The sequence below is a fragment of the Sphaeramia orbicularis genome, chromosome 12 (assembly GCF_902148855.1).
Source record: "Sphaeramia orbicularis chromosome 12, fSphaOr1.1, whole genome shotgun sequence".
Taxonomy (NCBI): Eukaryota; Metazoa; Chordata; class Actinopteri; order Kurtiformes; family Apogonidae; genus Sphaeramia; species Sphaeramia orbicularis.
Genome location: NC_043968.1, coordinates 15,846,572 through 15,864,430, shown reverse-complemented (window position 1 = coordinate 15,864,430; position 17,859 = coordinate 15,846,572). Strand labels below are relative to the sequence as shown.

At 39.5% G+C, this 17,859-nt stretch overlaps 2 protein-coding genes across 10 annotated transcripts; both read left to right on the top strand.

Moving 5' to 3' along the window:
- On the top strand, positions 1–8,738 carry LOC115429636 (transcription factor TFIIIB component B'' homolog). Of its 3 annotated transcripts, none has more exons than XM_030149254.1 (19): positions 1–105; positions 991–1,193; positions 1,278–1,920; positions 2,230–2,333; positions 2,435–2,500; positions 2,796–2,978; positions 3,092–3,225; positions 3,319–3,413; positions 3,527–3,581; positions 3,657–3,794; positions 3,913–4,131; positions 5,679–5,751; positions 5,839–6,025; positions 6,108–6,214; positions 6,304–6,688; positions 6,888–7,022; positions 7,298–7,334; positions 7,419–7,529; positions 7,613–8,738. In XM_030149254.1, exons 2-19 carry the CDS (start codon positions 997–999, stop codon positions 8,707–8,709), a joined length of 3,966 nt encoding a protein of 1,321 aa, XP_030005114.1. In that variant the 5' UTR covers positions 1–105; positions 991–996; the 3' UTR covers positions 8,710–8,738. The 3 variants fall into 3 exon arrangements, with proteins under 3 accessions (XP_030005114.1, XP_030005113.1, XP_030005115.1); XM_030149253.1 differs by having other exon boundaries at positions 2,224–2,333; XM_030149255.1 differs by lacking the exon at positions 6,888–7,022 and having other exon boundaries at positions 2,224–2,333.
- LOC115429638 (PHD finger protein rhinoceros-like) lies at positions 8,683–14,156 on the top strand. 7 transcript variants are annotated; one of them, XM_030149262.1, is made up of 11 exons: positions 8,683–9,580; positions 9,727–9,875; positions 9,954–10,138; positions 10,798–10,861; positions 10,962–11,109; positions 11,222–11,360; positions 11,441–11,477; positions 11,570–11,668; positions 11,747–12,050; positions 12,750–13,056; positions 13,144–14,156. In XM_030149262.1, exons 1-11 carry the CDS (start codon positions 8,712–8,714, stop codon positions 13,255–13,257), a joined length of 2,415 nt encoding a protein of 804 aa, XP_030005122.1. In that variant the 5' UTR covers positions 8,683–8,711; the 3' UTR covers positions 13,258–14,156. The 7 variants fall into 7 exon arrangements, with proteins under 7 accessions (XP_030005122.1, XP_030005118.1, XP_030005123.1 ...); XM_030149258.1 differs by having other exon boundaries at positions 10,789–10,861; positions 11,225–11,360; XM_030149263.1 differs by having other exon boundaries at positions 10,789–10,861; positions 11,222–11,351; positions 11,444–11,477.
- Positions 14,157–17,859: the final 3,703 nt, after the last annotated feature.

Here is a 17,859-nt window from a genome sequence, read left to right as displayed (position 1 = left end):
GAAAAACATGGCGGAATAACGTGTAGATGTGGATCAGCTTCTTGCTACTCGTCGTCGAGAATTGAAAGCTTTTTTTCACTTAACGTCTGACAGATTCGTTAACAGGTATATTGGTACGAAAATAGAAAAGTGTTTAAAACCTATACTTGTTGAAATGTAGGCGTCCCGGCGTCTATAAAACAGCACACGTCTGTCCAGTTCAGTGAGTCTACTACTAGTCTTGTCATATGAGTTTAAGCTCTGTGCACTTTTCCATCTAATCCTAACTGTTACTGACACATTATATGTTGTATTCCGGTCTCTCGATCGTTTATACAAATGTTATTTAAGGTGTTGTTAACTTAAGAAAGCCTTATTTGTAATTTGGTGAGGTTTCTGTCATGGTAAGTCCTCTACTCCTACCTGGTCCTATCTGTCGTAGGAAACAGGTTAGCACAACATCAGTAACCTGTGACAAAATCATGTTAAAACCACAATAACAATCGTTGGCTAGTCCAGTTATTAAAGTTTGGCTTTATACATAATGGAATTGTGTATTAAAGAAAAGATGTACAGCGATTTTGAAGCCCTGGAATGCACTCTTCATTGGCACTTTACTGCTGTGCACTTTAGAAAATAATAATCTTAGTTATTTATGGGTAGCTTTTTAAAGGGGGGGGGGGTACTTTTTATTGATTTATTTATTTTTATCAGTATTTTAGTATTTTTATCAGTATTTTATAGTCTATATACAATTGGGACCTGAGTACAGTGTTTCGTTTCTGTGTATTTTATATGCTGAAATGACAAATAAATCTGAATCTGAATTTATATTGTATATTCTTGTGGCAGTGTCTATAATCTGCATTCAAAAAGCCAGAGTATATTGTTGTTCATACAATCTGAAAAGTCATATGATTGCATTATACAAGGATCAGTGCAGTTATATGTGTGATGTTTTAGATTGGTTTTATTGTTGGAATACTAATGTGGATTTCTACATGTTCACAGGTTAAAATGTTTCGTCGATCAAGACTAAGTATTCGGCCTAATGTAGGCACAACAGGAAGAGCAGCATCAACACCTCAAGAAGCCCCGCCATCGAATCAGGAGTCTGCTGAACCCCCCAAAGACAACAGTGAGAGCAACATTGCCACTGCTGGGACAGACAACAAGTCTGCTGTGGTCCAATCAGAACAAACTCCACCTGCCCGGTGAGTAAGCATCGCTGACTGTGGATTTTATTATTATAGACAAACAATATTGTAACAAAAATATCTGTTGCTTCTGCTTTGTAGGGATAGTAACGACCAAAATGTGGAAAGCACCACCTCCTCAGCTGCTCTCCAGAGAAGGAAGAGGTTTTCCATCAAGCCCAAAGTGGTTCCGGGCCGACCTGCCACCCTTCCTCGTACACTCAAGTCTCCTATCAAACCAGTCTTGCAGTCTCACATTGAAGTACCTAATTCAGATCTTGACAAACCAACATCAAGCCAAGTTAGCACCACAGCACCTCCAACAGTACTCCTATCCCCAAGGCACCGCAGGGCCTCAGAAGAGAGCAGACAGGCCAAAACACATCCGAAACCTACACTCCCCTCCAGCGGCAGTTCAGAAACTTTATCTGTTCCACCAGCTGAGGACTCGGTTGAACAAATCCATCTGCGACCAGATGGCGGCAAGAAAGAGAGCAGTTCAGCCGGTCAAGTAAAAGAAGTGTCTCTGAGACAACCGGATAAAGTCCCTCCCTCTCTACCAGATAAAGAAGCCATTGAAATGTCAGAGAAAGCCAAGACTCTGGTGTCCTCTAAGAGTGTGATTTCAACGTCATCGTCAAAATTCTCCTTAAGTAGACTCCTGAATGACCCGTCTGATTTACAGAGACTGGAAAAGGCCCAGAAGCTCAGAGAGTTGCTTAGAGAAGAGATAAACAAAGAAAAGGTGAGTTCAGAAGAATACATAATCCTCTGCTTTGTCACTTTGTACACCCTGTTGTTTACCCTGACTGGTCTCTTATAATAATGATAATAATAATAAGAAGAAGAAGAAGAAGAAGAAGAATGATGATGATGATGATGATAATAATAATAATATTATTATAATTGATTGGATTTCTGTAGCACTTTTCTAGGCACACAAAGCACTTTACATTATTGACCCATTATTCATTCGCTCTCTCATCCCCCCTCTTATGTCGTGATTGATTGAAGTAAAAGGCATTTTCTCCTACTTTCTCTTCCCCAGCTACAGAAACTCAAAAAAGCTAAAGCCCGTGTTAAGGAATATAATTTAGATCCTGCAAAAATGACCATGAGGGACCTTATCCATTATCTGCCTCTGTCAAACCCTATGACGTAAGTGCATCACCTGCAGTTTTGTCAAGCTTGTGTAACATTTAATAGAAATATTTATCTTTTTGCTGTGGTTCTTTATCTTTATTAATTTTTTTTTCCAGCTCTAGTTTGCAAGAGTCAGCGCAGGAAAAGGAGACTGTGGTTCCACAGTCCCCAATAAGAGAAAAGTAAGTTTATCATGTCTTTTATTTCTTTATTCTCCTTTCTTTTGTAATAATTTCTCTATTCTGGCTAAAAAGATGATGTATGTTTTTTTTAATACAGACTTTCATTTTTAGTATATAATACAGATAAATATGTTTGCTGGAAGAAATGAAAGTTATCTGTTATGTTCTTCAAATTAGATCTATGAAGGCCATTTCATACTAAGCAGTAATGCACCCAAATACTACAATAATCATAAATCCATTAACTGGCTGCTTAGAAAATAGTGTCCTCTGATGTGAAACCTATTCCCAATAGATCACCAGAGAGAGCACAGGAACCACAAGCACAACTAAAAATGATGAGCCCAAGGCAGCAAAGGGCAGAAGAAGAGGAGGAGGAGGAGGAGGAGGCAGCGGCAGACGATGAGCAGGACGAAGCCCTCATGGTTCCTCAGGTCAAAGTGGCAGAGGATGGCTCACTTATTATTGATGAAGAAAGGTCAGTGGTCCATGATTAGATGATGTCATTACTTTTTGTCTATAAATATCAGGATATGCCACAAGAAAACAAGCCAGGCCTCTTGTTTCAACTTTGTTCCACTTGTGTTGTAGCTTGACAGTGGAGGTCCAGAGAACGAAAGGACCAAACACGGTTCAGGATCGAGACCCCATCTTTGAGCGAGGTTCCACAACCACTTACGCAAGCTTCAGGAAAGGGAACTATTCCAAACCCTGGTCCAGTGAAGGTTAAATTGAAATCAATACTATATTTTTGCCTTCGGTGATGTTTCTTATCTAGAAAACTCACAATGTCATGACTTGTCAATGTTTTTCATCAGAGACCGACATGTTCTTCTTGGCCATCAGCATGGTGGGAACGGACTTCACTATGATTTGTCAACTGTTTCCTCACAGAGGTCGATCAGAGATAAAGGTCTGTAACATGTACAGATACATGTATGTTTATTCATCGTACATTAAAGATTAAGCAGCCATTTACTGTTTTCATACATGTCCAAAAACATCTAAAAACCCTTGAATTTTCAGAACAAATTCAAAAAAGAGGAACGGGGTAATGCTTGGAGGATCGACAAAGCTTTCAGTAAGTGTTCAGCTCCTCCCAAATATTATATGTCCTTTAGATTTCAGTATATTTAGATGCAGCATTTTTGTGCAGGAGAGAAACGCAGATTGGACATAGAGTATTTTTCTAAGCTGCTGGAGAAGATTCTGGAAGTCCAGAAAAATAAGAAGAAACTAAAGTCACTCTCTGTGAAGAATAAGACCCCAAAGAAGTGTATCAGAAAGCCAAAAGGTATTTGTCTGATTTTACTGTTTTCATTATTTATGCGGTATTAATTGTATTTGTGGTTCATGGAATTTAGTATTATTCTGCCCTTACTGATTTGGTTTTGTTGTCATTTCCTTTATAGGCAAAAAAGCAGCAAGGAAGCTGAGCGATGTAGAGGAGGAAAATGAGGTCGATGAGGAAGAAGAGGGAGAGAAAGAGAATGAAGAACTCTGTAATGAGGGAGGATCCCCTGTTTCTAAGCCTACGAGGAAACGCAAAAGAAAAAATTATAAAGGGGACGCTTCACCAGAGCAACCAGACAGCAAGATAAACAAGAGGGGTGAAAAGAAAAAGAAGCAAGGTATGCCAATATTCAGCACAAAGCTCAGTTTCACACAACCCAATATTTTGGCATAAAAAATAAATTTTTTTAAAACAAAAGCCTTTGGAAAGCAGTATTTGAAAGTCAAAACTTTCCTCAATAGAATTTTATTCATTCATTCATTCATTCATTCATTCATTTTCTGAACCGCTTAATCCTCGAGAGGGTCGCAGGGGTGCTGGAGCCTATCCCAGCTATGTTTCAGGCGAAGGTGGGGTACACCCTGGATGTGTCGCCAGTTCATCACAGGGCTGACATATATTATGATGTTTATTTATTTGACGTTGCTTCTGCACCATAGTCACAGATTGAGGAACAAAATCTCATTCTCTTGTGTAAGTGCACAGTGAAAATGACAATAAAATCCTAGAATATAGAGTCAAACAACCAATCACACTCACATTCAAAGCTATGGGTTATTTAGATTTACCAATTAACTTATTACTGCATGTCTTTGGAGGGTGGGAGGAAGCCGGAGTACCCAGAAAGAACCCACACAAGCACAGGGAGAACATACCACACTGAACAGTCCCCCCTTCAGCTGGTGTTGGAATCAAACCCAGGACCTTCATGCTAACCACTGCACCACCATGCCACCCTTGACTAGGGCTGGGTATCATGGCCAATTTCCTTAATCAATTTGATTTCGATTCATAAGGTTCTGAATCGATTAATTGCGATTAGATTTGATTCAGTATTGATTGATTCAGATTCATTTAGTGATACCAAAGTACAATTTTGAGTTGTAACTTGATTATTTCACTACTGTAGCCATGCAACACAGAATCAATATTGATATTAGAAAGGAAATAAATATGACATTTCAGCAGTAAATAGATGAATCTGCTCTTAAATAATGAACAGGACAGAAACATTGGCATGTTTCTGCAGTGGCTCAGATCGGACTTCTGTCTCATCTTTATTCTGTTTTATGGCTGGTGCTTCTAGCCTTAAGGCACATTACTATCATCCTGGGGCACTGCAACCTATTTGGCCCCCCTGAAACAGAATCATGTTGGGCCCTTGGTACAAGAAACTCACTGGAGGGGGAGGAAGGGTGAGTGGAGTTTCGTGATTTCCGCTGTACTATTCCTCTAACTCCGCACTCAGCCACAGGTGATCGAAGTTAATAGTTCTAGAACGACTGGCTTCTGCGACCCGCCTCCGCCGACCAGTTCCTCCGCACTGTGGGTTGGAGTTTGAGGCTGGGAGGACCTCCAGTGGAGGGGTTTTCCTCACCCTTCCTCCGCGTTCCTCCTGCACCAGAACCGTCGCGAGCACGACAAGGCAAGGGGCTCACAAGACGAAGCCAGCTACGCTTCCATGTCGGTGGTTTCCGGGTCATTTACTCGCGGTTCTGCTCTGAAAAATCGATCTCATCCACCATTAATCAATTACACAAAATTAAAGAGAAATCGATCTAAAATCGATTAAATCGATTTTTTTACCCAGCCCTACCCTTGACAAAGCTTAGCTGTGTCTCTTGCACATGTTTATAACTGCTGTGTGTTTCTTTTTACATCCAGATGAGGCCAGTGTACCCACGGATACTGAAGCAGCTCTTCCTGAAGACCACACAACTTCAACAACTTCAGACCAGTAATTCAGTTATTAACTTTTAAAGTAAACATCTTTTTGTGCCTTTTGACTTGTGGTGAAAATCTCATAATTTGTTGTCATATTCAGGTGTGATGCTCCTAAAGACATCGCAGAGATTAAGCCTGCAAAGCTTTCACGGGGAAGAGCGCCAAAACTCCCACTTCCAGTGGGTCTGAAGAGGAATAAAAAACCTGCCCCGTCATCCACAAAGTCCAAAGAGAACACGTCAGATAAAGAAGGAGAGAACATGAGTGAAGAAGCCTCAACAGAGCAGGTTATTGAAGAGTTTTCATTATGGACTCATTAGATTGTTGTCTTGTTTCCTTGTTTTACTGATAATTATGTCATCCTTTTAGGTTAGCAAAGATGCTTCACCATCAAGACAAACAAGTGAGAGAGAGTCAGCTGATGAAAACGTCGAATCAGATGAAGAGTGTTCTGTTAAGCCTCCAAGACCAACTAGGTATTTTTTGGCATCCTGAGACGTTCCCATTATTGGAAAAACTGTTCCTTAGAAATCAGTTATTCATCAGTGTTGGTTGTATTTTCCAGGTATGGGCGTGTGCCGAAACTCACTCGGCACTTGAATTACCCTGCCAAGAAGGAAACGCACTCCCCTGCATCTGAAACCACTCCTGCCTCGCCAGCAGGGCACGCTGCTTCTGCTGCCAAGGCTAAACCTAAAGGCACAGCCAAGAGGGGGAGATCAGCAAGGCAACAGCCAGCCAAAGAGTCCAAAAAGCCCAAACTAATCACCCTCAGGGCATCCCAGTCAGAAGACAGCGATGACGAGGATGACGAGCCAAGTGCGGCAGAAGCGATCATGGGTTGTGCTGTGTCGTGCTCCGGTATCGATGGCGGTGCAGCTGTGTTTGTGCCTGCCAGCCTGTGCTCACCTCATCCTTTGGTTACAGAGGTGGAAGAAACCATGGAGGAGGTATGAGAATCTCTTTCATAGCGCACCATTCACAGATACACCATCCATACACTTTGAATCTTTTCCTGCATCATAGCACTTTTATTTAATACAGTTCTTCTACCAATCATTGTATGGTTTGCATCTGTTTTTCTTTGTGCATGGTTCTACATACCAACATTTACACCCTTCACTTTGGCTCCCCTCATCCCATACTTAGCTTGATATCTTGGCCAATATGCCTGATGTGTTGGGCATCTCCCAAGATGCACTGTGCCCTGAAGCCTCATGCGAGCAAGCACAAAATGAGGCAGGCACAGCTGAACCCTGTGAACATCAATTGGACCTGCTAGTAGTAAGTTTTTCAAGCATGTAATGTAGTGAAGTCATCATTTCAGATACAGTATGAAAACACCAGATATTCTTTTGCCTTGTTTTTAACCTTTTTTTGCTTTTCACTTTTGTTCATATGTTTGCTTTTTCTTTAAATTCATGTATTCTTAATGCGACTTGGCACCATTCACAACTTAATTTCATTACATTGTGTGAAGAGTAGCTACAAAATGACTAAGTTAGAGTAGATAAAGTAATAAAGTGACATGGTGTTACAGTGTATTTCTTGTCTTTCAGGATGTCATAGACTTCCTGTCATCAGAGCACACAGAAGGTACGTAAAATAGGAATTCTGAGTGGCTCTGAATGTCATGCGTGTGTTGGATTCTTTTCAACACTTTTGTGGTTTTTGTTTCAGTGTCTGAGGACGAGAGCTACAATGAGGCTGCTCAAACCCTGTTGACCATCGGAAATGTGGCTCATCTTTCCCACCCATCACAGAATCAAGCATCTATGGAAGATCTCCCAAGTGAAAACATAGAATTATTTATACTATATTGACATATGCTGACTTATATCCAATATAAAATGCAATACTTTCTTTATTTACAGGTATATCAGTCATTGCAAATGAAAGCAGCCACCAGGAAGAGAGTCAATCAGTGCCTGATCTACAACAGGAAATAAGCACCTGTCCTATATCAGTAGTTTCTGCACATGAAATCACAGAAGCATCAGAGACTGTTGGAACCATGGAACCAGAAAGCAACACAACAGAAGAGCGGCCACCATCTCAGATTGCTGGCACGTCCGTGATGAATCGCAGTGAAGAAATGTATTGTGAGCAGAAGACCAATGCAGTTTCTGATCCTCAATTACAGTCGAACCCAGAGAGCTCAAAGAAAACCTCTGTGCAGACCAAGAAAGGACGCTTTTCCAAAATAAAACCTAAACCTAACATTGCCCGAGCCTCCAGGACTACACAGTCAAATTCACAAACAAATAACAACAAATTATCTTTAAAGACAGCTGAGGACGGTCACTCTAGTGCTTCTGACATTTTTCAGGTCAGCCACTCACAACAGGTTCCTGAAAATATTTCTGAATTGCAAAACTCTGGTCCAACCGTAACAGGAGAAATTTCCTGTAGTGACGTCAGACTTACAGAGGAGCCGTCTGGTCGTCAGGAAGCAGGACGCTCTGTAATCGCTGATCAGAGTACATCAGAGAACCAGAACAGCTGCATTCCTGAGACTCAGCTTGAATCCAGTAGAGAGAACCAGCTGACAACTGGGCCCGCAGATGACAGGACAGGTGACATTAGTTATAGCAATTCATTGACATCCATCACAGTCACAGGTTCAGCCTCAGTCTATGAGGGCACTGACCTTGTTTGTGTCTCACTTATAAATCAGAAAGAAGAGACAGAAGTTACAAATACTTTGGAGACAAGGAGGGGACGACTCCATGAAGTAAAATCTACAGACAGTCAACTGCAGGCATCAGAAACAGAACAACCTGAAACTCAAACCACACAAGACCCTGTCACACACTTGGAGCTTGTAGACAAACCCTCCATCCAAACTGCAAACCTCCAACCCACAGAGAAACCAGCAAAAAAGATGGAAACAGAACCAACTGGCAATGCCACCCTTCTGAAACTCCAAGTCAAAGCACTGGACCCGATTCGGTTTTTGTATCATCGGTGAATATGGACTCTACTCATGAAACAGCACAGAAACTGTCTATAACTGAGGAGAAAAAAACAGATGTTGAATTCGCCAGTCAGGCAGATTCGTGTTCAGAAAGCTCCGAACAAAATGTGCCTCAAAGAAGGCGCCGCTTTCCTAAAGTGAAACCCAAACCAAATTTGGGATCATCCCCCAGATCCACCCAGCCAAGAGCTCAGCTAAAATGCCTCAGCAAATCCTCTAACCAGCTCTGTAAAGATAGTTCTTCAAATGCAACCTCAGAACAACAACAATCTGTCGAACAGAACAGTGCAAAAACTCAAGTAGAATCTGCAGAGACAGACTCCCAGCACCTGACACCATCACATTCTTCTTTAAATATAGAGCTCAGTTCAGCAAACGCTGGAAATGCAGAGTCTGAGAAATCCTTAGGCAGCACAAATGAGAAGGATGCACAGTCTGACAGCATTGTCATGGCAACATCTTGGGTTGCTGAGAGTGAGACAATGTTCACAGACTCAGTTTCTGAAAATAAAACTAATACGAGGCCTCCGGTGGAAGAATCCACAGGTGGCTGTATCTCAAACCAGGACAAAGTGGAGACACTGGACACTGAAGCAGCTTCACTATGTAACACTGAGCAAGAGATAAACAGTAGGACCGCAGGGTCAAACACACAACCAGTAGGAGATCCAAGCACAGTCTCCATTGTGCAGCATTCACATGATGTCTCTGCACTGACAACTAAAGCAGAGTCCATACCAGAAAACATCCAGCAGTCACAGTCAGAAATTCATTCTGACATACGAAGTCAAGATGCAGCACAACATCGCTCTGAAACAAATGAAACAAAACAAGCAAACCAAGACAAATGTCCTCCCCATGAAAGGTAAGACAAAGTAATATTTAAGTAGCAAATATCCATTTTAAAAAGGTGTTAGATATTAAAAATGCAGTTTTATTTACAGAACTGAGTTTAAAAGGTATCCCTTATAGGTGTTTTTCTTGTAACATTATCTTTTTTCCCACATAAAGCTTCAGTGAAACTCAGGATGTACCAGCTGACTCCTCCAAGACCTCAAGAAAGCCTCAAACTCAGAGGGGCCGCTTTATTAAACCGAAACCCAACCTGGGACGCAGCAGTCGACCTCAACGACCCCAAAGCAAAACTGAAAACATGACAGGTCTGGCCTTCTTTACTGACGCTTTAATTAGTGCCTGCAGCAGTTTTCGTTCTCCATCAATATTTCTTCTTCCCACAGACTCTGCTGTTTGCTCAGACAATGCAGATGCTTCCGATTCCCAGAAAGCTGTCTCTGAACTTCGCTCTGATGTTCAGGTGACACTAGAGGCAGCTAAAGAACAAGTTGGAGGTCTACATGTTCCTCCCAATGATGCAGGGTCCACTTTGGGTGACTTGACCCAAGTACATGACAGTTCAGCCCAGGTGAGATAATACACCTGAATATACAGTAATATACAAACTGCACAGGCTGTCATCCATGAAAACTATCATTTATAACAATGTTAACCAAAGATGGGCAGGATTATGTGTCGATCTCCAGCCAAACACCAGGTTAAGAATTAAATTGTCTAGAAAAAATTCCATCGCTTCTTGGTTTCTTTTTCAGGATTCCCGCAGGGTCTTAAAAAGTCTTAAAAGCCTTGAATTTACAAATCTGCATTTAATACCTTAAAAATCTTTAAAAGGTATTAAATTTGATATGGTCGGTCTTAAGTTATGTTGCCATAAACTTGTTCACTATATTGTGTTTAAATATCTCTGTTAAATGTCCAAGCTGCAAAGAAAGTAATGTTATTCTACTCAGTTCCACCCGTTCTAACCCGGCAATTGATATTGAAATGTTAACTTTGTAGCCCCCAGTGAGAAATGACTCAGAACAGTGGGAATCACGGCATTGGAGTAAATAAATACATTTTCCTAAATTCTCGGAGTCACAAATTATTGCCAGTATGGCTGTGAAATGTGAAATGAGCATTAAATTCTGTTCTAAGTAGTCTTAAAAAGGTCTTAAATTTAACTTGTAGGAAACCGTAGGAACCCTGTTTTAACAAATAATTTTTGCTAATTCTTAGTCTTTCCAGGATGCAACCACATCAAGCACCATGGAGACCCTAAATTACCAAAGTCTGTCCATATTTCAAGAGAGTAAGTTAATAATGCTCTTCACTCAGCTTATGATGTGCTGTGTGTGTATTTTGTGTGTGTATTTTTACACCTTTGCTTTCTATTTCTTTGTTACTCCCAGTCCTAACAGAGCAGGTTCCCTCAGATCCAGATGAGCCATTTTTTGTCCTCTCTCTGACTGCGATCCCAGTCTGCCCATCAGGGGAGGTGCTAGACACTGTGTCTGAGCCTTATCGTCCTGTAACAGATGTGCTAGCACAACAAGAGAGGTTAGTGCCTGCTTTTTATCAGCCTGCCAACCAGACAGGCATGGTACTGCGTTTTTTTTTTTTTTGTCTGGTTCTATGGGAAAAAGAAAACAAAACTTTCTTCACCCCACAGCAGTGGTCCTGGAGAGACCGTCACAGCAGGGAGTGATGGGTCTTTCGCCAACATTCATGTACCGACATCTACAGAGGCAAGCAATGAAACAGACCTCATCAGTGGGAAAGAAACTGGGCCAGATCCAGCTGTGAGTGAAGTAAGTGAAGTTTAAAGGAATGATGACCGCCTACAGGGTCATGAAATTACTTTATCACTCATTTTGTTTCTCTTACGCAGCAGAACTTACTCATGGAAAGGCCAGAGAATCCACAAGGTAGAGTGATAACATCTCCTGCTCCTGCTTTTTTTTTTGTAAGCAGTTGCCAGTATTTTGCTAACTTTAACTTTGATTGTCTAATTAAACAGATGGTAGTTCAGCCCAACCACCAAACTTACCGGACGCCACAGAGAATACCCAGGAGTCTGACAACCCTCTGACAAAACGGAGACAAACTGGAAGAAGAGGTAAGCAGAATGTACACTCACACTTATTCATGGCATGCACAGCACCCCCCATTCTCATCCTGCTCTTCTTGAAACCAGCCAAACTCCAGGTTAAGCCCAAAACTGCAAGAAACAGGCAAGTCAGAAACAAAGAAAGCCTCACTGTCGAGGAAGCTAATAAACCTCTGCAAACAAACACCACCCAAGATGCAGAGATTCCTAGACCCTCTGTGCAGCCAGAAGCAACTGATTCAACAGCGAAAACATGGATTGAGATTATTAGTGATTCAGAGGAAGAAAGTGGAGATCGTCTAGTCACTGAAAAGAGTGGAAAGGCTGTTGAAGATCGTAGTTCTGGAGCACAAAGCAAGACTGCAGAGTCCAGAGGGAAAAGGCAGACTAGGTAAGGAAAACTATCAGTGGGATATTTGTCCTTGATTAATGCATTAATGCAGGGGTGTCGAACTCATTTTAGCTTAGGGGCCACATACAGCCTAAAATGATCTCAAGTGGTCCGGACCAGTAAAATACTAATAATAAGATAAGAACTTATAAATAATGTCAACACCGAAGTTTTAGAGTGGAAAAAGTAAAATTCCAGTAAGAAAATGTTTAAACAGACTTTATTTGAACATTACATGAGTAAATATGAACAACCTGAAAATTTTTAAGAAAACTAAATGCCAGTTTAAGAATATTCAGCCACAGTTTATCATTTATACATATGCATTACAGCTTACAGATCACAGTGGATTTACAAATACACAAAACATTTAGTAACAGGCAGAATATTATAATATTTTATTCATGTTTTGGTTTGTAAATGTAAAAACTTCCATGTGATTTTACTTTTCTTTACTAAAACAAGACCCACTTGAGATCCAGTTGATGTGTACATGGTCCCTGAAGTAAAATGATTTTGAAACTCTTGATTGTTAGTATCTTCATTGTAATCTTTGCATTTCACAAATTCATCCCACGGGCCAGATTGGACCCGTCGACGGCCGGTTTTGGCCCGTGGGTCGTATGTTTGACACCTGTGCATTAAGGCATTGAAGATATAGGAATACAATGCTCATTTTTATTCTTCTATGTTTGGCAGAAAATCCAAAAACGTCCTTCCTGTTATTTCTGAGACAAACAGCACTAAACAACCAAGTGATCCTCCACAAGCTAAAGCATCCACTCGTAGTAAAGTCAAAGCTCCACGTGCTGCAAGAAGAAGGACAACTCCACCTGCTGTAGCTTCAACATCACATGATGTGGCTTACTCAACCGTTCCAGAGGAAACCCACTCACCAGTCTCTGCCACACCACCATCACAAATACAAATGGATGTCCAGCAGAGTGAAGATCACAGCCAGCCACTCTCAGACACAGCTCCCAGTACTTCTGAGTGCACAGCCGAGGTACGGAATGTTCAGGGTTTTATGGAATTTTTAACACTCCTTCATGAATTTGATGGTTGATCGTTGATCTGTCATCCCTGTTTATAGGTTTCATCCACCCAGCAAAGTGACTGGATGGAGAGCAGCCAAGTGGATGACGAGCCCACCAGTGTTTCTCAGTATTTCTTAAGTGACATTTTTACAGATGTGGAAGATGAATAAAAGCCACGTAGAGATGGGAGCGAGAAGAGGAACCTGCCAGGGACCTGCCTTTAACAGAATTTGTTTCTTTAAACTCGAACTGTATAGGTTAATTTATAACAAAATGAGTATTTTTTGGTATGTCCTTTGGAATCAAGTGAAGTTAAATTCACTTTGAGAAACACATAATTCCAGTAGCACGTTGTTTATGTTCAGTACTTACAAATGCATTGTTGCATCCATTAGCTCATATTCAAAACCAAAACAGACAAATCACATGTTCGACTGAAAGAGGCAGCAGTTTTGTGTAAAATGTGGAAGTTTTTCTTTCTTTTTTAAAAATGATTATTATTATTATTATTATTATTATTATTATTATTATTATTATTATTTCATATATACATAGGAAAATGTAAATATTGTACAATAAACTACCCCCATGCTATATGCTTTGAATACAGACCACACCATTGGTCTCAGGAATATACCATACACACATGTACAGTTGTACAGTTGATTTAATGCCTTTGTTTTAATGCCATTTTTATTTTTTTGTGCAACTTTTCTCACAACAGTATAATCTAAAGCATTTTTCTAAAATGTTTTCTTTTAAACCTCAGAGACGTCAGGAGCAGACATTTGTATTTGGTTAGAATAGGTTCTGGTACATGTCTATCAGCAGTAAAAGAGGAAGATGTTTTATTGTACTGAATATAGGATGTTGAAAAGGTTGTAGATATTGGAGTATCTAAGAAGCCTCTGAAGTCTCAAAGTGTGACATATTCTGTGCACACATGATTTAAAAAAAAATCATTTGGGACTTCAGGGCCAATTTTGCTTTCAGTTTATTGCATTTGATACTTGAAATAAAACCACATCAGTTGTGTAGCAACAATAAAATATCCATTTCTGTCAGATAATAAAAGAAAATTTCATCCAACGCTGTGCATGTCAGACTTGTTGAGGTTTCCATTAAGTCAAAATCAGTACTTGTTAATTTCCTATGTATTTATTTAAGGACATTCTTGGTCCATTGCTAAGGACAGTAGCTTAGTTTTGGTGCTTTTTAGTCCAACGGCCCAAAAGGTCCAATGGACTATTGGTATCGTTGTCCTTCGTCCATCCATGAACAATTTTTCAAGAAACTTCTCCAAAACAGTCAGCCAGATTCAACTGAAATTCATAGTATTACTTGGAGCAAGGTCTACCAAGTTTGTTCAAAGAATTGCAAAATATCGATTTTTAAATTTTGTATGAATTTTTGATATTTAAAAAAAATCCCCAGTGGTTCATAATGGGACACATTTCAAAGTGCTATAACTTGAAAACAGTTGTAGAAATTGATATTCAGATTCAGAAAACTTTAATGCTCCCAGAGGGCAATTCATATGCTGCATTTCTCAAGGCAATTTTCACACATACAGTGTCAGCCCATTACAGTTCGCAGGTAGAACTCATCTAGTTTACCCGACTGACGATACAAAACAATGTATTTGTATCAAATACTTCAGAATACACCATCAACTGAATTTAACAATTTAATAGCAGAGGGCACAAAAGGCTTGGAAAATTGTTTGTTTTCCATACCGGCACATAAAAACGACACCCTGAAGGCATCATGACAAACTCTGGGGTCAGAGGGTGGTGGGGCTGACCCAGGACACCTGTGGCTTCCTTCAGCACTTGCTCCTCCCACAAAGACTGTGGGTCTGAGTTTGGCAGCTGTGACTGTAGAGCAGGTTTTAACAATGCTCTGCAGTTTGTTTTTAGCCTTCAAAAACAGGTTATAAAACCAGCAAATAAAAGAAAAAGAAGGCTTTCAATAAAAGAACAGTAAAAGTTGTTGAGAATCGTTTTGTTTACGTTAAGAGTTCAATTTCCTCAACAGGTATATTCTTTTCTTTTTTTTTTTTTTTGGCACAAAGCAAATTTATAGAACAAGAATGTGATAAACATTAAAAAAGAGAAATATAGAAATACATTTGAGACATGGTGGAATGATTAAACACAACTATTACAACTATCAGAAACAAAAAATAATAATTTTTAGACATTTGAAGTGTAATGAAAATATTGAAGCAGAAAGAAAAATAAATCAGACTGGACAACAGAGCACAAAGGACTAGGCAAGATATAATTAAAACAGTGAGGATTTAGATAAACTAAAATAAAGTCTTCTGGCTTTTCTTTGACATATTTTCAATATACTTAAGAGATTTGTAATACTTAATAAAATCATATAAAAACAAGTTAAAGGAAGGGTTCGTATTTTTCCACATACAAGAATGAATATGATATTTACCCAAAATAATAATAAGGTTAACTATATCTTTGACATTAACGTCTAATGAATCCATAAAATAAATAATATCACTTAAAGAAAAAGATGGAATATTTTCAATTTTTAAGGACAACCAATCGTGAATATCAGCCCAGAAAGAAATGCTGTGTGAACAATTAAAAAGCAAATGATCAATGGTTTCGGCTTCAGATGAACAGAAAATACAATCCACTTCAAAATTAAATCTTTTATGCAAAAGTCATTAACAGGGTAAATTGAACATGCAATTTTGAAATGAGTTTCTTTAACTTTGGGAGCAACAACGACACCAAAGATAAAAAGAAAAATGTTTTTTCCTCAGGGTGGTTTCTACATTTCGTAGAGTAACAGTGTTAAAGTCCCCAAAGTTTTTATGTTTAAAAGCTAGACAGATAATTTTATTGTTGCATCTTTTATCTAATAAATCAATATCATTAACTTTCAAACAAGGTAAAAAGGGAACATATAAGGGGCAGGGCATACCACCTTGGATTATTTTAAGTAATTGTGCTGGGATCGCTTTGCATATTTTAACATATTCTTTTCTTGAGCTATTTATATTGTATTTTTTAGAGAATTCTTCATATGATAACAAATGCCTATCTGTGTTCAATAAATCAAAAACAAATGATAAACCATTATGAAACCAATCAGCTTTAAAAATTGACTATTTATAGTAATGAATCTGTTGTTCCATAAAATAGTGTTGTGTGGGGAGAAGTTATGGGTAAATATCATTTTGCTAAAATTCAATGCTTGTTTGTGGAAATTCGATAACTTAATAGGAATTTTATTCACTTCAAAGAAGTGGTTCAGAGGTGGTTCTATGTGATTCAGGTTTGAGAGCAATACAAACCCACAGGCTCTGTTCCAAATGTGGGTTTTGGACTGAGAGTTCCGGTCAGTGCAGAGTTTCAGCAGAGTTTGGATAGCGTTTATATAGTTTGGAGATAGTTTAAAGAGTTTAGAGAGAGAGATCATTTGAAGATTTAGGAGAGGGAGAAGAGAAGGATGAGTAAGAGGATGGAGCCAGTGAAGAAGAGGAGGATTTCCCCTGTGTGGGACCATTTGGGTTTGATAACTCCTAATAAGGTCAACTAAATCTAACATTATTTCAGACACATAAGGTTTGCTTATCTGGAGTACTGGGAGAGACAATAAATTACTGTACCCCAATTTATATAATCTTGTTCTTATGTATTTGTGCATCTTCTGTACCATGTGAAAGGGTGATCTCAAAGGCTGGAGAGGTTGTGTCAAAAAAAAAAAAAAGAACACTAAAGAAAAAGAGATCACTTCAAACCAAAAACTGTTGAGAAACTGTTATTTCTGAATAAAAATGAATAAAATCTCCCCTGTCCTGTACATCATTGTCCAAGTTACACAAGTAAGTAAGTAAAGCTTTATTTATATAGCACTTTTTAAAACAACATTTTACAAAGTGCTTCACATAAAGGGGAGATAAATCAAATCAAATCAAATTTTAAGCCAATTTACAGAAACTCAACAGAATCCTCCAGGAGCAAACACTTACGACTGGTGACAGTGGCGAGGAAAAACTTCCCTTTAACAGCAGAAACCTCGATCAGACCCAGACTCCTGAAGGATGGCCGTCTGCCTTGGCCAGTTGGGGTTAGAGCGAGAAAGTAAAGGAGGAGAAAAGAGAGAGTGATAGAGATAGAGAGAGACTGGGGGAGAGGGTGGAGGTAGGTGGAGACACATGCACAGATAACCGAACTAGAACATGTATAAAACAGTATAATAAACACTATCGTAACTATATGGATAAGTGAATGATGACAATAAAGGTGGAGAGAGGCATGACGCAAGCATGTTCAGTGCCCTCTTCCTTGTTCCACAAGTACTTTCACTGTCTTCTACCTGTCTAAGTCATGACATTTTCCTAAAGTGGCAAAAAAAAAAAAAAAAACATTATACAACCTCCCACATATGATACTACCATTTGGGAGAAATTTACACACACACAATACATTCAAAAATATTTTATTATACTCATATGTGACAATTTATGTAGAGAAATTATTTGGTCATACATTTTTTGTTATTCATAGTCATTTCCAAGAGCCATAACAGACCCAACTAGAAGCACTCGGAGAGCGCAGACCTCCGCCAAGGCTGATCAGTGCCCCCCCCCCCCCCCCGTGGGCCCCCCCACCCCTGATCACCACCAAAATTTAAAAATTTCTTCCTTATCCCATTTCCAACAAACCCTGAAAATTTCATCCAAATCTGTCCATAACTTTTTGAGTTATGTTGCACACTAACGGACAGACAAACAAACA

Excerpts from the sequence above, each read along its gene's own strand:
- LOC115429636 (XM_030149253.1), top strand. The coding sequence starts at position 997 with ATGTTTCGTCGATCAAGACTAAGTATTCGGCCTAATGTAGGCACAACA. Across the intron at positions 3,795-3,912 it reads GTGTATCAGAAAGCCAAAAG|GCAAAAAAGCAGCAAGGAAG; the intron begins GTATTTGTCTGA and ends TTTCCTTTATAG. Across the intron at positions 7,023-7,297 it reads ATCAATTGGACCTGCTAGTA|GATGTCATAGACTTCCTGTC; the intron begins GTAAGTTTTTCA and ends CTTGTCTTTCAG.
- LOC115429638 (XM_030149256.1), top strand. The coding sequence starts at position 8,712 with ATGGACTCTACTCATGAAACAGCACAGAAACTGTCTATAACTGAGGAG. Across the intron at positions 11,478-11,569 it reads AAGGCCAGAGAATCCACAAG|ATGGTAGTTCAGCCCAACCA; the intron begins GTAGAGTGATAA and ends CTAATTAAACAG. Across the intron at positions 12,051-12,749 it reads AGAGGGAAAAGGCAGACTAG|AAAATCCAAAAACGTCCTTC; the intron begins GTAAGGAAAACT and ends TATGTTTGGCAG.